The following is a 15,020-nucleotide window of genomic DNA, read 5'->3' as shown; positions in this document are numbered from 1 at the left end:
TCTTTTAGAATAAGAGTGGCATATAGCATTATTCCTTCTTTTAAATGAAGTGGTTTGAACTTTTATATATAACTAAGCAACATGCAATTAATTTCATTGAGAGGAGTTTTTTTTTGAGTTGGGAACTTGGGAGAGGGGAGTTTCGAATTCCAAACCTTCATTTTGGAGACGAAAAGTTATGTCAATCAGACCATTTAATTAAGAGGAGTTAAAAAGTCTGTTAGACTATAAATGCTGAGCTAACAAAAATGAGGGGCATATAATTGTATACATGAGTGTACTTTCGCGGCGATTAATAAAATTTATCTTAGTTTAAAATAAAAACAAAATTAGGGACATTGCTTTTGCTTAGCCTACCTATCTTCATTTCCACGAATGAAGCCAAACGTGCCCTTAACGAGTGAAAACCTCGAAAAGGCTCCAACAGGCATGAACCAAGACGTTGCTGTCATAGCAGTACTATGTTTCGCTGGTTCCTTACATGCACTCGCAGGCGACTACCCAACCATTTAAACTCTGCTTTTACTACATTCACTGTCTCACCAATTCCACCACAAGACAATCCTTTTTTCCTCAAACCCCAAAACCCAACAAATCAGCTTAGAACATCCCCTCTTTTAATCCCATTACAAAACTTAGTTGATCAGTACAAAAAATCTCAGGCCCAACTTGCAAGGTCGCCCACCTCATCACATGTTTCCTATTCGGGTTCCGAAACGCGTGAATTTCTAGTTAGTCGATACCGCGATTCTCGTTGTTCAGAAGATGCAAAAGAGCTACATTTGCACATTTTCAAAAATGGGTTTGCTAATGATTTGTTTTTGTGCAATACCCTTATTAATATTTATGTCAAGAATGGTGACTTGGTTTCAGCACGTAACTTGTTTGATGAAATGCGCGAAAGGAATTTGGTTACGTGGGCTTGCTTGATTTCAGGGTACACCCAGAATGGCGTGCCTGATGAGGCTTGTACGCTTTTAAAAGGGATGGTTTCTCAGGGATTTTGTCCAAATCACTATGCTTTTGGTAGTGCTCTTCAAGCTTGCCAGGAGTGGAGACCGTTTGGAATTAAGTTTGGGATGCAAATTCATGGATTAATGTCAAAAACTCAGTACGCATTTGATGGGGTGGTATGTAATGCACTGATCGCAATGTATGGGAATTGTCAGGATTCTGCTGATGATGCTCGCCGTGTTTTTGATCAGATACATACCAAAAATTTGATATCATGGAATTCCATTATTTCGGTCTATTCTCAAAGAGGAGATGCAATTTCTGCTTTTGAGCTCTTCTCGAGAATGCAACAGCAGGGCTTGGGATTCATTTCAAAACCTAATGAGTATACTTTTGGAAGCTTAATAACTGCTGCTTCTTCGTCAGTTGGTTCTGGTTTGAGTTTGCTTAGGCAGGTTCTCACCAGGGTTAAGAAGGCTGGATATCTTGGGGATCTGTATGTCGGTAGTGCTTTAGTAAGTGGGCTTTCCAGGTTTGGACTGAATGATTATGCCAAACAGGTTTTTGAGCAGATGAGTGTGAGGAATGCAGTCTCAATGAATGGCTTAATGGTTGGTTTGGTGAGGCAAAAACGAGGAGAAGAAGCAGCTGAGATTTTCCAGGGGATGAGAAACTTGGTTGATATCAATCTTGATTCATATGTTATTTTGTTAAGTGCTTTTCCTGAATTTACTCAGTTGGAGGATGGCCAAAGAAAGGGTACAGAGGTCCATGCGTACGTCATCCGAACTGGATTAATTGACATCAAGCATGAAATTGGCAATGGGCTTGTTAACATGTATGCTAAATGTGGTGCTATCGTGGATGCTTCCTCTGTTTTCAAACTCATGGTTTGTAAAGATTCAGTCTCATGGAATACTATGATTTCTGGTCTTGACCAGAATGAGCATTTTGAAGATGCCATCATTAGCTTCTGTGAAATGAGGAGAACTGGATTTATGCCTTCAAATTTCACATTGATTAGTACTTTGAGTTCATGTGCAAGCTTGGGGTGGAAGATGCTGGGACATCAACTACATTGTGAAGGAATTAAATTAGGACTTGATTTGGATGTTTCAGTTTGCAATTCACTTCTTGCACTGTATGCTGAGACTGGATGTCTTGCAGAATCTGAAAAGGTTTTCTACTTGATGCCAGAGTATGATCAAGTTTCATGGAATTCAGTAATTGGGGCTTTTGCTGATTCGGAGGCATCAGTTGTAGAAGCTGTGAAATATTTCATAAACATGATGCAAGCTGGATGGAGTCTTAATAGAGTAAGCTTTATAAATATTCTTGCAGCAGTGTCATCTCTTTCACTTCTCCAACTGGGCCATCAGATTCATGGTTTGGTACTAAAATACTGTGTTGCAAATGACACTGCTATTGAGAATGCACTTTTGGCTTGCTATGGAAAGTGTGGAGAGATAGATGGATCTGAGAAGATCTTTTCTAGGATGTCTGAGAGGAGGGATGAAGTAAGTTGGAATTCTATGATTTCTGGATATATACACAATGAACTCTTGTCCAAGGCCATCGATTTAGTCTGGTTTATGATGCAGAAGGGTCAGAGATTGGACTGTTTCACCTTTGCTACTGTTCTCAGTGCTTGTGCTTCTGTTGCAACACTAGAGCGTGGAATGGAAGTCCATGCCTGTGCAATAAGAGCTTGCTTGGAATATGATGTTGTAGTTGGCAGTGCACTTGTCGACATGTATACCAAATGTGGAAGAATAGATTACGCTTCAAGATTTTTTGAGTTGATGCCCATGAGGAACGTCTATTCTTGGAATTCAATGGTATCAGGATATGCACGCCATGGACATGGACACAAAGCTTTGGAGCTTTTTTCGCAGATGAAGTCATATGGTCAACCACCAGATCATGTCACCTTTGTTGGAGTCTTATCAGCTTGTAGCCATGTGGGGTTAGTGGATGAAGGTTTTAAGCATTTCAGATCCATGAGTGAAGTATATGATTTGGCTCCTCGGGTTGAACACTTTTCATGTATGGTAGATCTCCTTGGGCGGGCAGGTGAACTTAAGAAGATAGAAGACTTCATCAATAAGATGCCAATAAAGCCCAATACTCTTATTTGGAGGACGGTGTTAGGGGCTTGTTGCCGAGCTAATGGTCGTAACACGGAGCTAGGTCATAGGGCTGCTGAAATGCTTCTAGAGTTAGAACCTCAAAATGCTGTTAACTATGTGCTTCTTTCTAACATGTATGCTTCTGGAGGGAAGTGGGAAGATGTGGCAAAGGCTAGAATGGCGATGAGGAAAGCAGCAGTAAAGAAAGAAGCTGGGTGTAGTTGGGTAACCATGAAGGATGGTGTTCATGTTTTCGTGGCTGGAGACAAATCACACCCAGAGAAAGAGTTGATATATGAAAAACTGAAGCAACTTAACAAGAAAATGAGAGATGCCGGATATGTCCCAGAGACTAGATTTGCACTGTATGATCTTGAATTGGAGAACAAGGAAGAACTCCTATGCTATCACAGTGAGAAACTGGCAGTTGCTTTTGCTCTCACTCGCAAATCCGGGCTGCCTATAAGGATAATGAAAAATCTTCGGGTTTGTGGTGACTGCCACTCTGCCTTTAAATATATATCAAAGATTGTTGGTAGACAAATAGTATTAAGGGATTCAAACCGATTTCATCATTTTGATGATGGTAAGTGTTCATGTGGGGATTACTGGTGATGGGCTTATGGAAACTTAAAATGGGGACGTTGTTCAGGGTATGATCATTCATTCGGGCAGCATTTTTTCTAGAGTATTAAGAATACCAAGGAAAAATTGGCAGAATTCTACAGAGAAACTTCCTAGTGTTTCTCAGCATGGTATTATTTGGGAAGGCTCAATACCAAGGCAAGGTTTTATACTTTGGTGGTCCTCATAGGCAGATCATGAACATAACTTAACATGAAATAAGTGAAGAGGAATGGTTTTGATGTTTTTTGTGCAGTAGCAATGATGGATTTCTCTCACATTTCTTTCAACTGTCTGAATGTTACACTAAAGGGAATCTACTGTGCATTTGTTTTGCATCAGAAGATCCATTTTTGCTATGGGAGCGTGAAAGATGCAATTTATACGAGTCAGCCACTGTGATTTGCTGCCACCATGTACAATGCGTGCATTGCAAATAAAATTTATTTCTGAAGAGACATCCAAAAATCATGCTAGATGTACAGGTTTATTGTCCTGTCATTGTGCTGGCTGTTGATACTATAACAATAGGAACAGTAGGGATGGGCAAAATAGCCCTTTGATTGGCTGCTGTTTTTGTATGTTTTTGTTTTTGTTTTTTGTTTTGTTGATAAATACTTTGTTTAGGATGTTCAGGAATATTTGATTCTTGTGTACATAGGAGGCACGCTAATGGAATATGTTTATATCTTATTTATCTTCATTAGTTATATGTGTCGTAACCCCAAGGGGTTGGCTCAAGTGGTGAAGGCTTTAGTCTTGGGGTATCACTTCCTTCAAGGTCCAAGGTTCAACACTTCATGGGTGTAAATAATCTTTTGAGACCGCCACACCTCCTAGTGAAAAGCCAATCCAGGGACTTAACTACTTCTGTGTAGGAAAACTTTCGAGAGTACGATGCATGAGACCGGGGTTTACTCTGCAAGGGTGGGTCGGAAGAGCCCGCTTCCGTGTAGGGAAACTTTCGAGGGTACGATGCGGAGTTTACTCTGCAGGGGTGGGTCGGAAGAGTTCACTTCCGTGTAGGGAAACTTTCGAAGATGCGATGCATGGGACCGAGGTTTACTCTGCAGGAGTCGGTCGAAATCCTGTCTTAGAGAGTTTCCTACATCAAGAAAGAAAAAAAAAATTTGATGTATCGTTGTATTCTTTCTTCTGAGTAAAAATATTCATTTACTTGGGAAAGGAAAAGAACACAACCTGAAAGCAAGCGTTCTTTATGGCGTAATCAGTCAATCTTCGGTTAATTTTGAGGAATGGTTGCAGAATAAATACAGGGCTCTTTAAGCTTTGATTTATTCATTAATTTGATTGATTAATCTCGTTGAATGTGTGGTTACATAAGACGAATGAACTAGTCCAGTCGATCTCCTCACTCTTTAGCACTAAAAGCCCACGACTCAGTTCAGTTGTCGCCACGTCATTTCAGGGCCCACAAATATGTCCATGAGCTTTCATGACAAAGTATTGAGCCTGGGCCCTTACTTCTGCATGCAACTGCTTAAATCATGACAAAGTATTGAGCCGCGGGCCTTTACTATTGTAGACGACTGCTTAAATTGGGCCTCCATTGACTTGGACTATTAAAATAATAGTACTAATAATTTACCAATTTGGAAACACTGTGGAAGAGGACGATGAAGAACCCAAAGCGCAAACAAAAACAGAGTATCTAAAAAGGGTTCTGATTAGGGTTTTTTTTAATTATTTTTCACGAAATTTTCGTTCTGGTACGTAATTTTTTCCTAATTAATCAGCTTGCACAGTTAATTTTTGGTTTTACTTACAGTAAAGTTAGATTCTTTCATCAAATTCTTTTCAATGATTTCTTTTTTATAATTTTCGTTTATCAGTACTTGCAGGTACTCTGCAGCACCACATTGTTGAAGCCAGAGAAATTAGAATCACTTGAGCGCTTTTTTGTGCAATTCTGTTGACTGGGTATGAGCTATATTTGAAATTAACGCACAATTCTATTATTTTCTATTGTTAGTTTTCACCATCTGAAGCTTTATTTAGGGTTTTTAATCCTTCTGCTTGAAGTTTCGTTAACTGCCTGGAACTGGGTCTGTTTCATTTTTCTTAGACCTACGTAAATTTACTGTGAAATTTCTGGTAGTTGAGCATCCCAGCTGAATTTAGGTTCTTTAATTGGCCCTATTGATATCATCTTTTTCTACATCAAACTACACACTGAATTTGTGGAATTTAGATTTTCTTCATTTATTCATTATTTAATATTTGATGTAAAGTATCTAATGTTTGTCTCACTTCGTTTTTCATTTCCGTGTTAGCTTTGACTTGAACCACATTGTTGAAGAAAATCAAATACTTATATAGTTTTCTGGCTATTTGCAAATATCCCTGACTTAACAGTATACATTTCAGCAGTACGTTTAGCCCCTCCCATCATTTCTATTCTAGCTTCTCGTTCATTTTGGTTCTGAAACTGAGGATGATATAAGATTATGAAGTTTTGAATTTTTTGTTTTGGAATGAAAGTTTACTCCAATTTTTACTTATAAAAGATGTTCTTTTTCAAAGTATTCAGATATTTGCCACATTTAAGAAAGATGGATGTCCTAGGTTTACTTAAGTCGATCTTTTTCTTTACACTATGGCCATTTTTAAATATTTTAAAACTTTTGACTTTCCTTTTCCTGTTCTGCATACTCCGGTACAGAGAATCAAGCAGGACTTAGGCAAAGCCAAATTCTTGCACCAAGTCGAAATGATAAATTTTTTCTTGTGCATTGTCCTGTTCATTTTAGAGGGCTCACATTCTAATTCTTGACATCTTCCATGGTCAATTAGAAAAGTGAGGAAAAACACAAAAGGAAGCAAAATTATCATATTATTATCATTTCTGTGGTGTTAGTTTCAGTATAAGGAGACAAACATATAAATAAATGAACTCAATTGACAAGAATAGTTCTATTTAGTCTTATTTGAGTGAATGTATTTGCTTTCTTCTGTCCCAACAATTTTTATATACCAACATTCTATGCTTTTTCAGCAACCAAGTAGAAGCACAAGAGATTTGGAACATTTTTGGGCTTTTCCAGGATATGACAATGAAGCCATCGAATAACATCTGGATTCGACGCCAACAGTGTTCATGTGGAGATTGGAAGTGTTATATCAAGTTTGAAGGAGATGATCAAACTTCAGCAAGCTCTCAGCTAGTAAAGAGTGAAGCAATGCCATCTTCGTCATTATTGGAAGCAGTCTTTACTCCTTACGTGGGTCAAATTTTCAAAAGTGATGATGATGCTTTCGAATACTATAGCAATTTTGCCCGAAAGAATGGGTTTTCAATTCGAAAAGCTCGTTCAACTGAAAGCCAAAATTTAGGGGTATATAGGCGAGATTTTGTTTGTTATCGGTCAGGGTTTAACCAACCAAGAAAAAAAGCCAATGTGGAGCATCCAAGGGAGCGCAAATCAGTACGATGTGGATGTGATGCAAAATTGTATTTAACAAAGGAAATTGTAGATGGTGTTACTCAATGGTATGTTTCACAATTTAGTAATGTTCATAACCATGAATTGTTGGAAGATGACCAAGTCCGCCTGCTTCCTGCTTATCGGAAAATTCAGGAGGCTGATCAAGAACGCATTCTTTTACTCTCCAAAGCTGGGTTTCCTGTGAACCGGATAGTGAAAGTGCTGGAATTAGAAAAGGGAGTTCAACCTGGACAGTTGCCCTTCATAGAGAAGGATGTTAGAAATTTTGTTCGGACTTGTAAAAAGACCGTACAAGAAAATGATGCTTTGCTTACTGAGAAAAGGGAGAATGATACACTGGAACTTGTTGAGGTCTGCAAGGCCATGGTGGAGAGGGATCCAGACTTTGTATACGATTGCACTACAGATGAAAATGGTAAGGTTGAAAGTATTGCATGGTCATATGGTGACTCTGTTCGTGCATATTCAGTATTTGGTGATGTGGTTACTTTTGATACAACATATCGTTCTATCACCTATGGATTGCTCCTTGGAGTGTGGTTTGGTATAGATAACAATGGCAAGGCAATTTTCTTTGGATGTGTTTTGCTACAAGAAGAAAATTCTCGTTCATTTACATGGGCTTTACAGGTTTGTGGATGCAAATTTTGTGATCAATTTGCATCTATCTGTTTTTACTTTTAATTATTTTCTTTTTCAACAGACTTTTGTTCGATTTATGGGAGGACAACACCCACAAACTATTTTAACTGATATAGATTCGGGGCTTGGAGATGCGATAGCAAGGGAGTTACCAAATACTAAACATGTGATATGTATATGGCATATTCTGTCCAAATTATCCAGCTGGTTCTCTTTGCCTCTGGGATCACAGTATGCAGATTTCAAAGCTGACTTTGATGTGTTGTGTCATCTGGAGAGTGTTGAAGATTTTGAACATCAATGGAATCTTTTGGTTGCTCGGTTTGGACTTGTTTCAGATAAGCATATAGCTTTACTGTTTTTATATCGAGCATCCTGGCCACTTTCCTTCATTCGAAGTTGCTTTGTGGCTCGTATGTTAACAGCTGAGTTTTCACAATCTCTGGACTCTTTCTTGAAGAGAATCTTGAATGCACAGACGTGTTTGCAAGCATTCTTCGAGCAGGTATGCTGGTCCCATGATTATGTTAAGTTTCTTCTCTTCAACCCCCCAGGCCCCCAAAGGGCCCAAACTATTTGACTAAATTGTTTAAGGTTTTTTTTTTTTTTTTTAATCTTTCAGGTCAGAATTGCTACCAACCTTCAAAATCAAACCAGAGAAGGAATGCAGTATATGCATATCAGGACGTGCATGCCTATTGAAGAACATGCACGGAGCATTCTTACACCTTATTCTTTTAATGTGTTGCAACATGAAATTGTGCTGTCCTTGCAATATGGAACAACAGAAATGACAAATGGATCTCATCTTGTGAGACACTACAGGAAAATGGATGGAGACTTTCTGGTTATATGGATACCAGAAGATGAGCAAATTCACTGTTCCTGCAAGGAATATGAACATTCTGGAATACTATGCAGGCATTCTCTCCGAGTTCTCACCCTGAAGAACTACTTTGAACTCCCAGAAAAATATTTTCTGCATCGTTGGCGATCAGAGACTTTGTCAGCGCCTATGGATGATCAAAATGCTCAAATCAGAAGTAATGACTGTGCTCAAACTTTTCATTCTCTTGCCGAAACTATATTGACAGAGTCATTGATCTCCAAGGAACGGTTTGATTATGTTCATAGAGAACTTACAGGGCTCCTTGAGCATATTAGAAATATGCCAGTTATTGATGAATTTGCTTTGAATACGGCACCTAACAATGTCAGTGAATAGATTTGTTGGGTTTAGCAAATAGTAAAAAATGAGTGCTTCACTTGGGCCCCGATTCGTTTAGAGATATAGGTTTGTTGGAAGATGAAAGCAGACAATGTGGAAGGAACCAAAAAGTGGTTACTGACATTTATAAGCTCATCCTTTGATAGTAAAAGACAATAGAGCAAGGGAAGTACAGATTTTTTTTTTGTAAAAATGTAAAATTGTTATTTTTAAGTAACTTCTTTCAGAAGGGTGAACCGTGAAGGAGGTGTTACCCCATCCATGAGATTTTTACCCAACTTGGAAGTGATGTTCTAGTTTATAACTTGTTCGTGCAGGCTTACCTTTCATAATTCTTGGTTTAATATTTCTTTCTCTGCCGCAAAGTACATCCCGTTTGTATTGTTGTTAATTTTATACGTGTGAGTTCATCACTTGTTACTAAGGCTTCATATTATGAATATGATGTATGAGCATATTCTGATAATAAAACTCTGTTACATTTGAGTTGCGATTCATTATAGACTTATAGTTGAGTTGGAGTAGGTTTTGGTCCAAGATTCTGATCATAAAAAGGTGCAAAAATGGGTCAATTTTCTCTCAAGACAGACTGTAGGAATTTCCTTTGTGGTCTCTCTAAACCCTTAAAATTGTGTATATCGGTTGGGGTTTGACAGGTGCACAAGGACTTCAAAATTGGCTAGAAGCCTAGAACTGCAAGTATCGCAATTTTGATGGAGCCAAAGTCGAACAAGCACGATTTTTGGGACATTTTCATTAGGGCAAGGTCAAGAACTGGTTGAATTAGATTATTGATTCATGTTAGCTCAAATCAACATTAAATCAGAGTCTGAACCAACATTTTGTCAATCTCAAGAATAAAAATCGTGCTACGACCATAAAGATATTCTACAAAAGTAAATCCACAAACTGACATGACTACATATCATGCGTTAGATCTATTTTATAATAAAATTAACTTTATAATCTAACGAACCACGTCAACTCATGTCAATTTGTAGGTTTATTTTTATAGAATCTCTTTGTAACTAAAGTATTTTTAAGAAGAAATAATTCTATGGACGGAAGCGTGTCATCATTGGTACAGTACCCTAATGTTCAATGGAATAGATCATGACACGAACATGTCTCACTCATAAGAATTCAATGTCTCTGCTTGTCGTAGAATCTGTCAAGCTTTGTCGTAGAAGTTGTTTTCCCTTTTTCTGAACTCTTAGGGGACAGCTTGATTATGTTTCTGAATGCTCTCCCTAAATATCTTGTTACCAAGTACTTTCAGAACATTATTTCGATACTCCACAGAATAATTTTTAGAATATTCTGTAAAACAAAACCTGGTTTTACAGTTTATACAAAATCAACGGGGCGAACAAAAGGTTTACATATTTTTCATCCATCCTAATCTGTCTTGAATATTTACTAACGTTTGGTTTTGTGTATGTATTCAATAACCCAGATGGCCACATTAGATCAGTTGAAGAAAGAAGGCACTATATAAGTTAGTTAGATGTATTGGTAAGTGAAGGAAGCCTGCGACCTGCGTGTTTAAGAGTGGTGGGGGTGGGTTTGTGTTTCTCTTTGTCTGATAAATAATTCAGAGAAAGGTGGTTTTTTGCAGCCCATTCTGCACTCAAGCATGCCCTCCAACTTCAAGTGATGGGGACCTTAAAAAGTTTGGTTGGATGTTGATTTTTGACCCTCTGCCCGCTAATTAAAATTACCCCCAACAAAAAGTGATTGCACTTAAGAGACGTGAACCATTTTCATGGCTCTCGCCATGCGCTTAAAGACTGATGATCATAGGATTAATTTCAAGAAGTCCGGTTGGTAGTTGTCTCAATGTGCCTGCAAAAAGTGGTGAACTTTCACACGTAATAAATATTTGACAACTTGCTAGACATGCCTTTGCCAATGTGGTGTAAATTCCTGCCTGTTCCTCATAATGTTACTGCCATATCTTAATCTTAAAGAAATGCATTAAACTCAGACGAATCTCTCTCTCTCTCTCTCTCTCTCAATCTGTGTCTGTGTGCTGTGAACGGTGGAATGTTTGATTGGATTGACTCATTTTTCAACTTGTCCTTACCCGAAGACCCAAGACTTGAGCAAAGCGCGTATTTGATTGGTACCTTCTTTCCAAGGGAACAGAAAGATCGCATTCACATGTGCATAGAACATAGACGAAGACTTTGTCGACTACGACTACGACTAGTTAAAGTAAACGACAGTGCTAGCGGGCTTAGCCGCTTGCGTACCGCTAGTGTTTTTCTTTTTCTTTTCTTTTTTTCTTTCATTTTTTTAAATAATTTTTTAATATCCTTATTCATTTTTAAAATATATATATAATTTTCGTAATATTTTCTTAAAGTAAAACACACTTGGGAAACCGAGCAGAGTAATATTACACCGATCCCACCTACGATTCTATTTGATTTTCCTGTCTACTTCTCTCTAATTACCGCAATCACAATTTCTTTCAAATTATGTATGTATGTATGTATAGAGGAGTTCTGGCTCTAAGTTCCCATGCGCGATCATTATTCGTTTGTTGAAACCAAGAGATTTATGTCCAAAGTCTAGAAATAAGGATTTTTTTACAATGAAAATTCTTATCCACGCAAATAAATTATATAAAAATAAATTTATAAATTGACATGATTTTATATGATCTGTTAGATTTATTTCATAATAGAAATAATTTTATAATTTAAAATATCATATCAAATTATGTCAATTTATTATAAATTTATTTTAACGTAATTTATTTCGTGACAAAAGTATTTCTCTGTATAATTTATTGCTGAAACTTCCATTCCAAAAAAACACTTTGAGCTAAATTAGAGTTAGTACAGACACACACACACCCTGACGGAATTGAAGAGGGTTGGGAGAGCTAGACCCTCCAGAAAAATCAAAGTCAGGGGCATCTTTTTGACAGTGTGCGCGCGGGTGCTTTAATCGCTAAAATCAAACCACGATCAGTTGCTGCCCTCCGAATTTTATTTCTTCTTTCTTCTTTCTGATAAAATCATCAAATATTTTGTTCAACTCTTCTGTACTCAGAAGCTCGAGTCCGTTTCCTTCTTCTTCTTCCTCTTCTTCTTTGATGATAACAAGGCCATTATCTTGTTCTTCATCTTCATCGTGCATAGCCAAAATTAGCCCATTCTCTCCTTCTCCTAGCGCAATCAAAGTCCCATTTGCTCTTTCTTCTTCCTCTTCAACTTCAGGTAGTGCATTTTTACTTCCATCCGACGCCTTATTCTCTGACAGTCCGAGTTCCTGTTCTGATGGCCGAGTACTATCTCCATTCTTCATGACACATTCTTCATCAAGATCATCCCCTAATGAAGAATTATTCCCGACTAGACCAGAGTTCTTTACAATAAAAACTAGGAGTCCATTGCAAAACAGGAACACATAGTTCTTGTCAATGGTGTAGCTAAAAGGTTTCAAGGGAAAAGTAGAAACGTGGATATGGAAGGAATCGAGAAGAAAAGGGAGCAATGAAGAGTGGGACAAAATGATAGATAAGAGTGAGAAGGAGAGTAAGAATCTGATGGTTTTGTTGGAATTGCAGAAGTGGCTGAACATATTTGCAGCTTGGATATATGGATGCCTGAAATGACCCATGATCTTCGTGTCCAACAACACAACAAGAGAGGACCTCGTTCTTGTTCAGTGGGAGGGGAGAGAGTTTAAACTCATTAGGGAGTGACGAGATGAGAGTGGTGAAAGACAAATTGAGTATATGCTAAAGGGGCATGATGCATGTATTTATATAGAAGCTCAGAACCTGGCCAGTAGTTGGCAAGGCAAGCAAATTTACACATCACACGTAAATATATATTTATTTTTTTGTTTTCCTTACCAAATGTCTGGTAGATAAATGATGAACAAAATATTTATTTTAAAAAAAGACCCAAGTCAACAAATAAATAAAAAACTTCTTCTGAGACTGGGTCTTATACATGGAAAGGCTTCTATAGCTGTCCTATAACTTGAAAAGTAGATGTGTGGAATTGAATTGACTAGCTTTGTGGAAATCTTTCTGCGATTTAAAAGGAAAAAGATGAAGTAGCTTTAACTCCTGGTGGCAGCCAGTAATATTAAATAAGATTAAATTAAAAGATGGCCATCGGGTCTCTGGTCTTTTTTTTTATATGTTTCTTAAAGAGAGTTTGTAAATATTGTTATACCATAAAGAGAAATGCTTTAATGGGTTGGTTTTAGTTGAATATAAATATATATATATATATATATTGTAAAAAAAAAAAAAAAAAAAAGGTATTCAAGTGAACACTCATTCACCTTCTCTTAGTGGTTATGAAGTGCATAAGACTTGATAACTAGCCATTAAGGACCAGCTGGATGACACTTGCATCACAAACAAGAAATCTCTTTCTCAATTGGTTCTTTTTAGTCCCGCTATTTAGGCTGTAAAATATGTGCTTGTTGTTCTGGTATTGCCACGTAGCACACTCCACTATCAATATGGGAGATTCCAGATGAACGACGAGGAAGAAGAATCTGTGAAACAACCGCACTAGATCCTAGATATTTATGATGAGGTAATATCGTTCCGCTATACATTCTGATCTAGTATTTCTAACAGTAATATCGTTCTGCTATACATTCTGATCTAGTATTTCTAACATATAAATATATATATATATATATATATATATATATATATATATATATATATATATATTGATTGAATGGCCTGCAGCTTCCCCCATTTCTCGATTAGGAATGTAGATGAATGGGAAATGTTTATATTTACGAATGGTCCTAACTTATTTTGATCGATATGAATGTCATTTTGTAAGTCCGATTCATCTCTAATTAGTAATTACAGTGCATGGATAAACAACATCACTTTTCCTTCCATTTACTTTTCTTATGTTTTGGGTACGTAGCTTGGGTGGAGATGACCACATCATGATTTCAAATTAAAGAGGTGTGCTAATAATATATATATTTTAAAAAAAAAAGTTTCGACGAGGTGGGCATGAAAGTTTTAATTTGGAAGGTAAAATTACAGAAAGACTTTATTGAATATTTATAATTATGGGAGGCTTCAACTTAAGCATACACCGGCTGTCACACATTTAATAATCAAATAAGTAGGCGAACTGAAGAAACTTCCATCAATTTTCCAGCCTTGCGGGACGTTTGGTTAGTTGGATATGTCATTTTGAAGGAAGATGCATCTTTTCTTTTCTTTTTGGGTTAATTACATTTTGTTTTTCAAACTTTTACTCAATTCACAATATACCTCTGAAACTAATAATTGCATCAAGTGGATCCTCGAACTTTCAAAATTTCACAATCCTCCCCTTCCGTCTACCAGCAACGTTAAATCTAACGAAAATTCACTGCATGTGTTACTCATATACATAACATTCACTGCAAAGATGTAATTTTTATCTAATTTATTATCATTGACTATATAAAATAATATATGCTATCAATTAATAATTAATCATTAATCATTAACCATATATAAAATTATTTTATACCTAAGTTGCAAGCAAGTATGAAATTGATTGCACGGCCTGAGTTTTGATCCGGGCCGGAAACCTGTTATCCAAGTTCCATACTGGGCCGGGAAAAAACCCATCCCGGATGAACAATCCTATTGTGGATGATGCTACCAAATGCTCTCTATAAATTCCATATGTAGCTTGTGCTAGATTGAGAGGATCGTGGTTTCTACTTTTTACGATTCTACAACTTGGGATTCATTACCGCTTTTTATTATTATTATTATTTTGAGATTGTACAAATAGCTTGAGAAACAGACATTGGGACTTTACATTTCAATATCCTCCATATTCCAAGCATATCTAGTTAATCGATGTGCATCATCATTTCCCATTCTATGAACATGGAGCACTTTGCACTCTTGGAAGCTTTTCAACAATCTCTGTATTTCATTCGATAAATGGCCTAGAGCTGAAAAACTATCTC

At 37.1% G+C, this 15,020-nt stretch overlaps 3 protein-coding genes across 4 annotated transcripts; 2 read left to right on the top strand and 1 right to left on the bottom strand.

Annotated features, from left to right (window-relative positions):
• Window positions 1-385: 385 nt before the first annotated feature.
• On the top strand, window positions 386-4,400 carry LOC108982090 (putative pentatricopeptide repeat-containing protein At5g09950). Its single transcript, XM_018953373.2, has one exon. It carries the CDS (start codon window positions 462-464, stop codon window positions 3,696-3,698), a length of 3,237 nt encoding a protein of 1,078 aa, XP_018808918.2. The 5' UTR covers window positions 386-461; the 3' UTR covers window positions 3,699-4,400.
• Window positions 4,401-5,338: 938 nt separating this feature from the next.
• On the top strand, window positions 5,339-9,475 carry LOC108982087 (putative protein FAR1-RELATED SEQUENCE 10). Of its 2 annotated transcripts, none has more exons than XM_018953366.2 (5): window positions 5,339-5,437; window positions 5,561-5,648; window positions 6,724-7,804; window positions 7,878-8,321; window positions 8,439-9,475. In XM_018953366.2, the coding sequence occupies exons 3-5, from the start codon at window positions 6,776-6,778 to the stop codon at window positions 9,039-9,041; spliced, it is 2,076 nt and encodes a 691-aa protein (XP_018808911.2). In that variant the 5' UTR covers window positions 5,339-5,437; window positions 5,561-5,648; window positions 6,724-6,775; the 3' UTR covers window positions 9,042-9,475. The 2 variants fall into 2 exon arrangements, with proteins under 2 accessions (XP_018808911.2, XP_018808912.2); XM_018953367.2 differs by having other exon boundaries at window positions 5,346-5,437; window positions 5,570-5,648.
• Window positions 9,476-11,815: 2,340 nt separating this feature from the next.
• On the bottom strand, window positions 11,816-12,811 carry LOC108982077. The gene has a single exon (XM_018953352.2). It carries the CDS (start codon window positions 12,675-12,677, stop codon window positions 12,012-12,014), a length of 666 nt encoding a protein of 221 aa, XP_018808897.1. The 5' UTR covers window positions 12,678-12,811; the 3' UTR covers window positions 11,816-12,011.
• Window positions 12,812-15,020: the final 2,209 nt, after the last annotated feature.

This window comes from Juglans regia, chromosome 1, assembly GCF_001411555.2.
Source record: "Juglans regia cultivar Chandler chromosome 1, Walnut 2.0, whole genome shotgun sequence".
Lineage (NCBI taxonomy): Eukaryota > Viridiplantae > Streptophyta > Magnoliopsida > Fagales > Juglandaceae > Juglans > Juglans regia.
This window is presented reverse-complemented; position numbering and strand designations above follow the sequence as displayed.

Bases quoted from the DNA above. Each gene is read 5' to 3' on its own strand.
- LOC108982087 (XM_018953366.2), top strand. From the start codon at position 6,776: ATGACAATGAAGCCATCGAATAACATCTGGATTCGACGCCAACAGTGT. The intron at 7,805-7,877 runs GTTTGTGGATGC...CTTTTTCAACAG, and splicing joins CATTTACATGGGCTTTACAG to ACTTTTGTTCGATTTATGGG. The intron at 8,322-8,438 runs GTATGCTGGTCC...TTAATCTTTCAG, and splicing joins TGCAAGCATTCTTCGAGCAG to GTCAGAATTGCTACCAACCT.
- LOC108982090 (XM_018953373.2), top strand. From the start codon at position 462: ATGTTTCGCTGGTTCCTTACATGCACTCGCAGGCGACTACCCAACCAT.
- LOC108982077 (XM_018953352.2), bottom strand. From the start codon at position 12,677: ATGGGTCATTTCAGGCATCCATATATCCAAGCTGCAAATATGTTCAGC.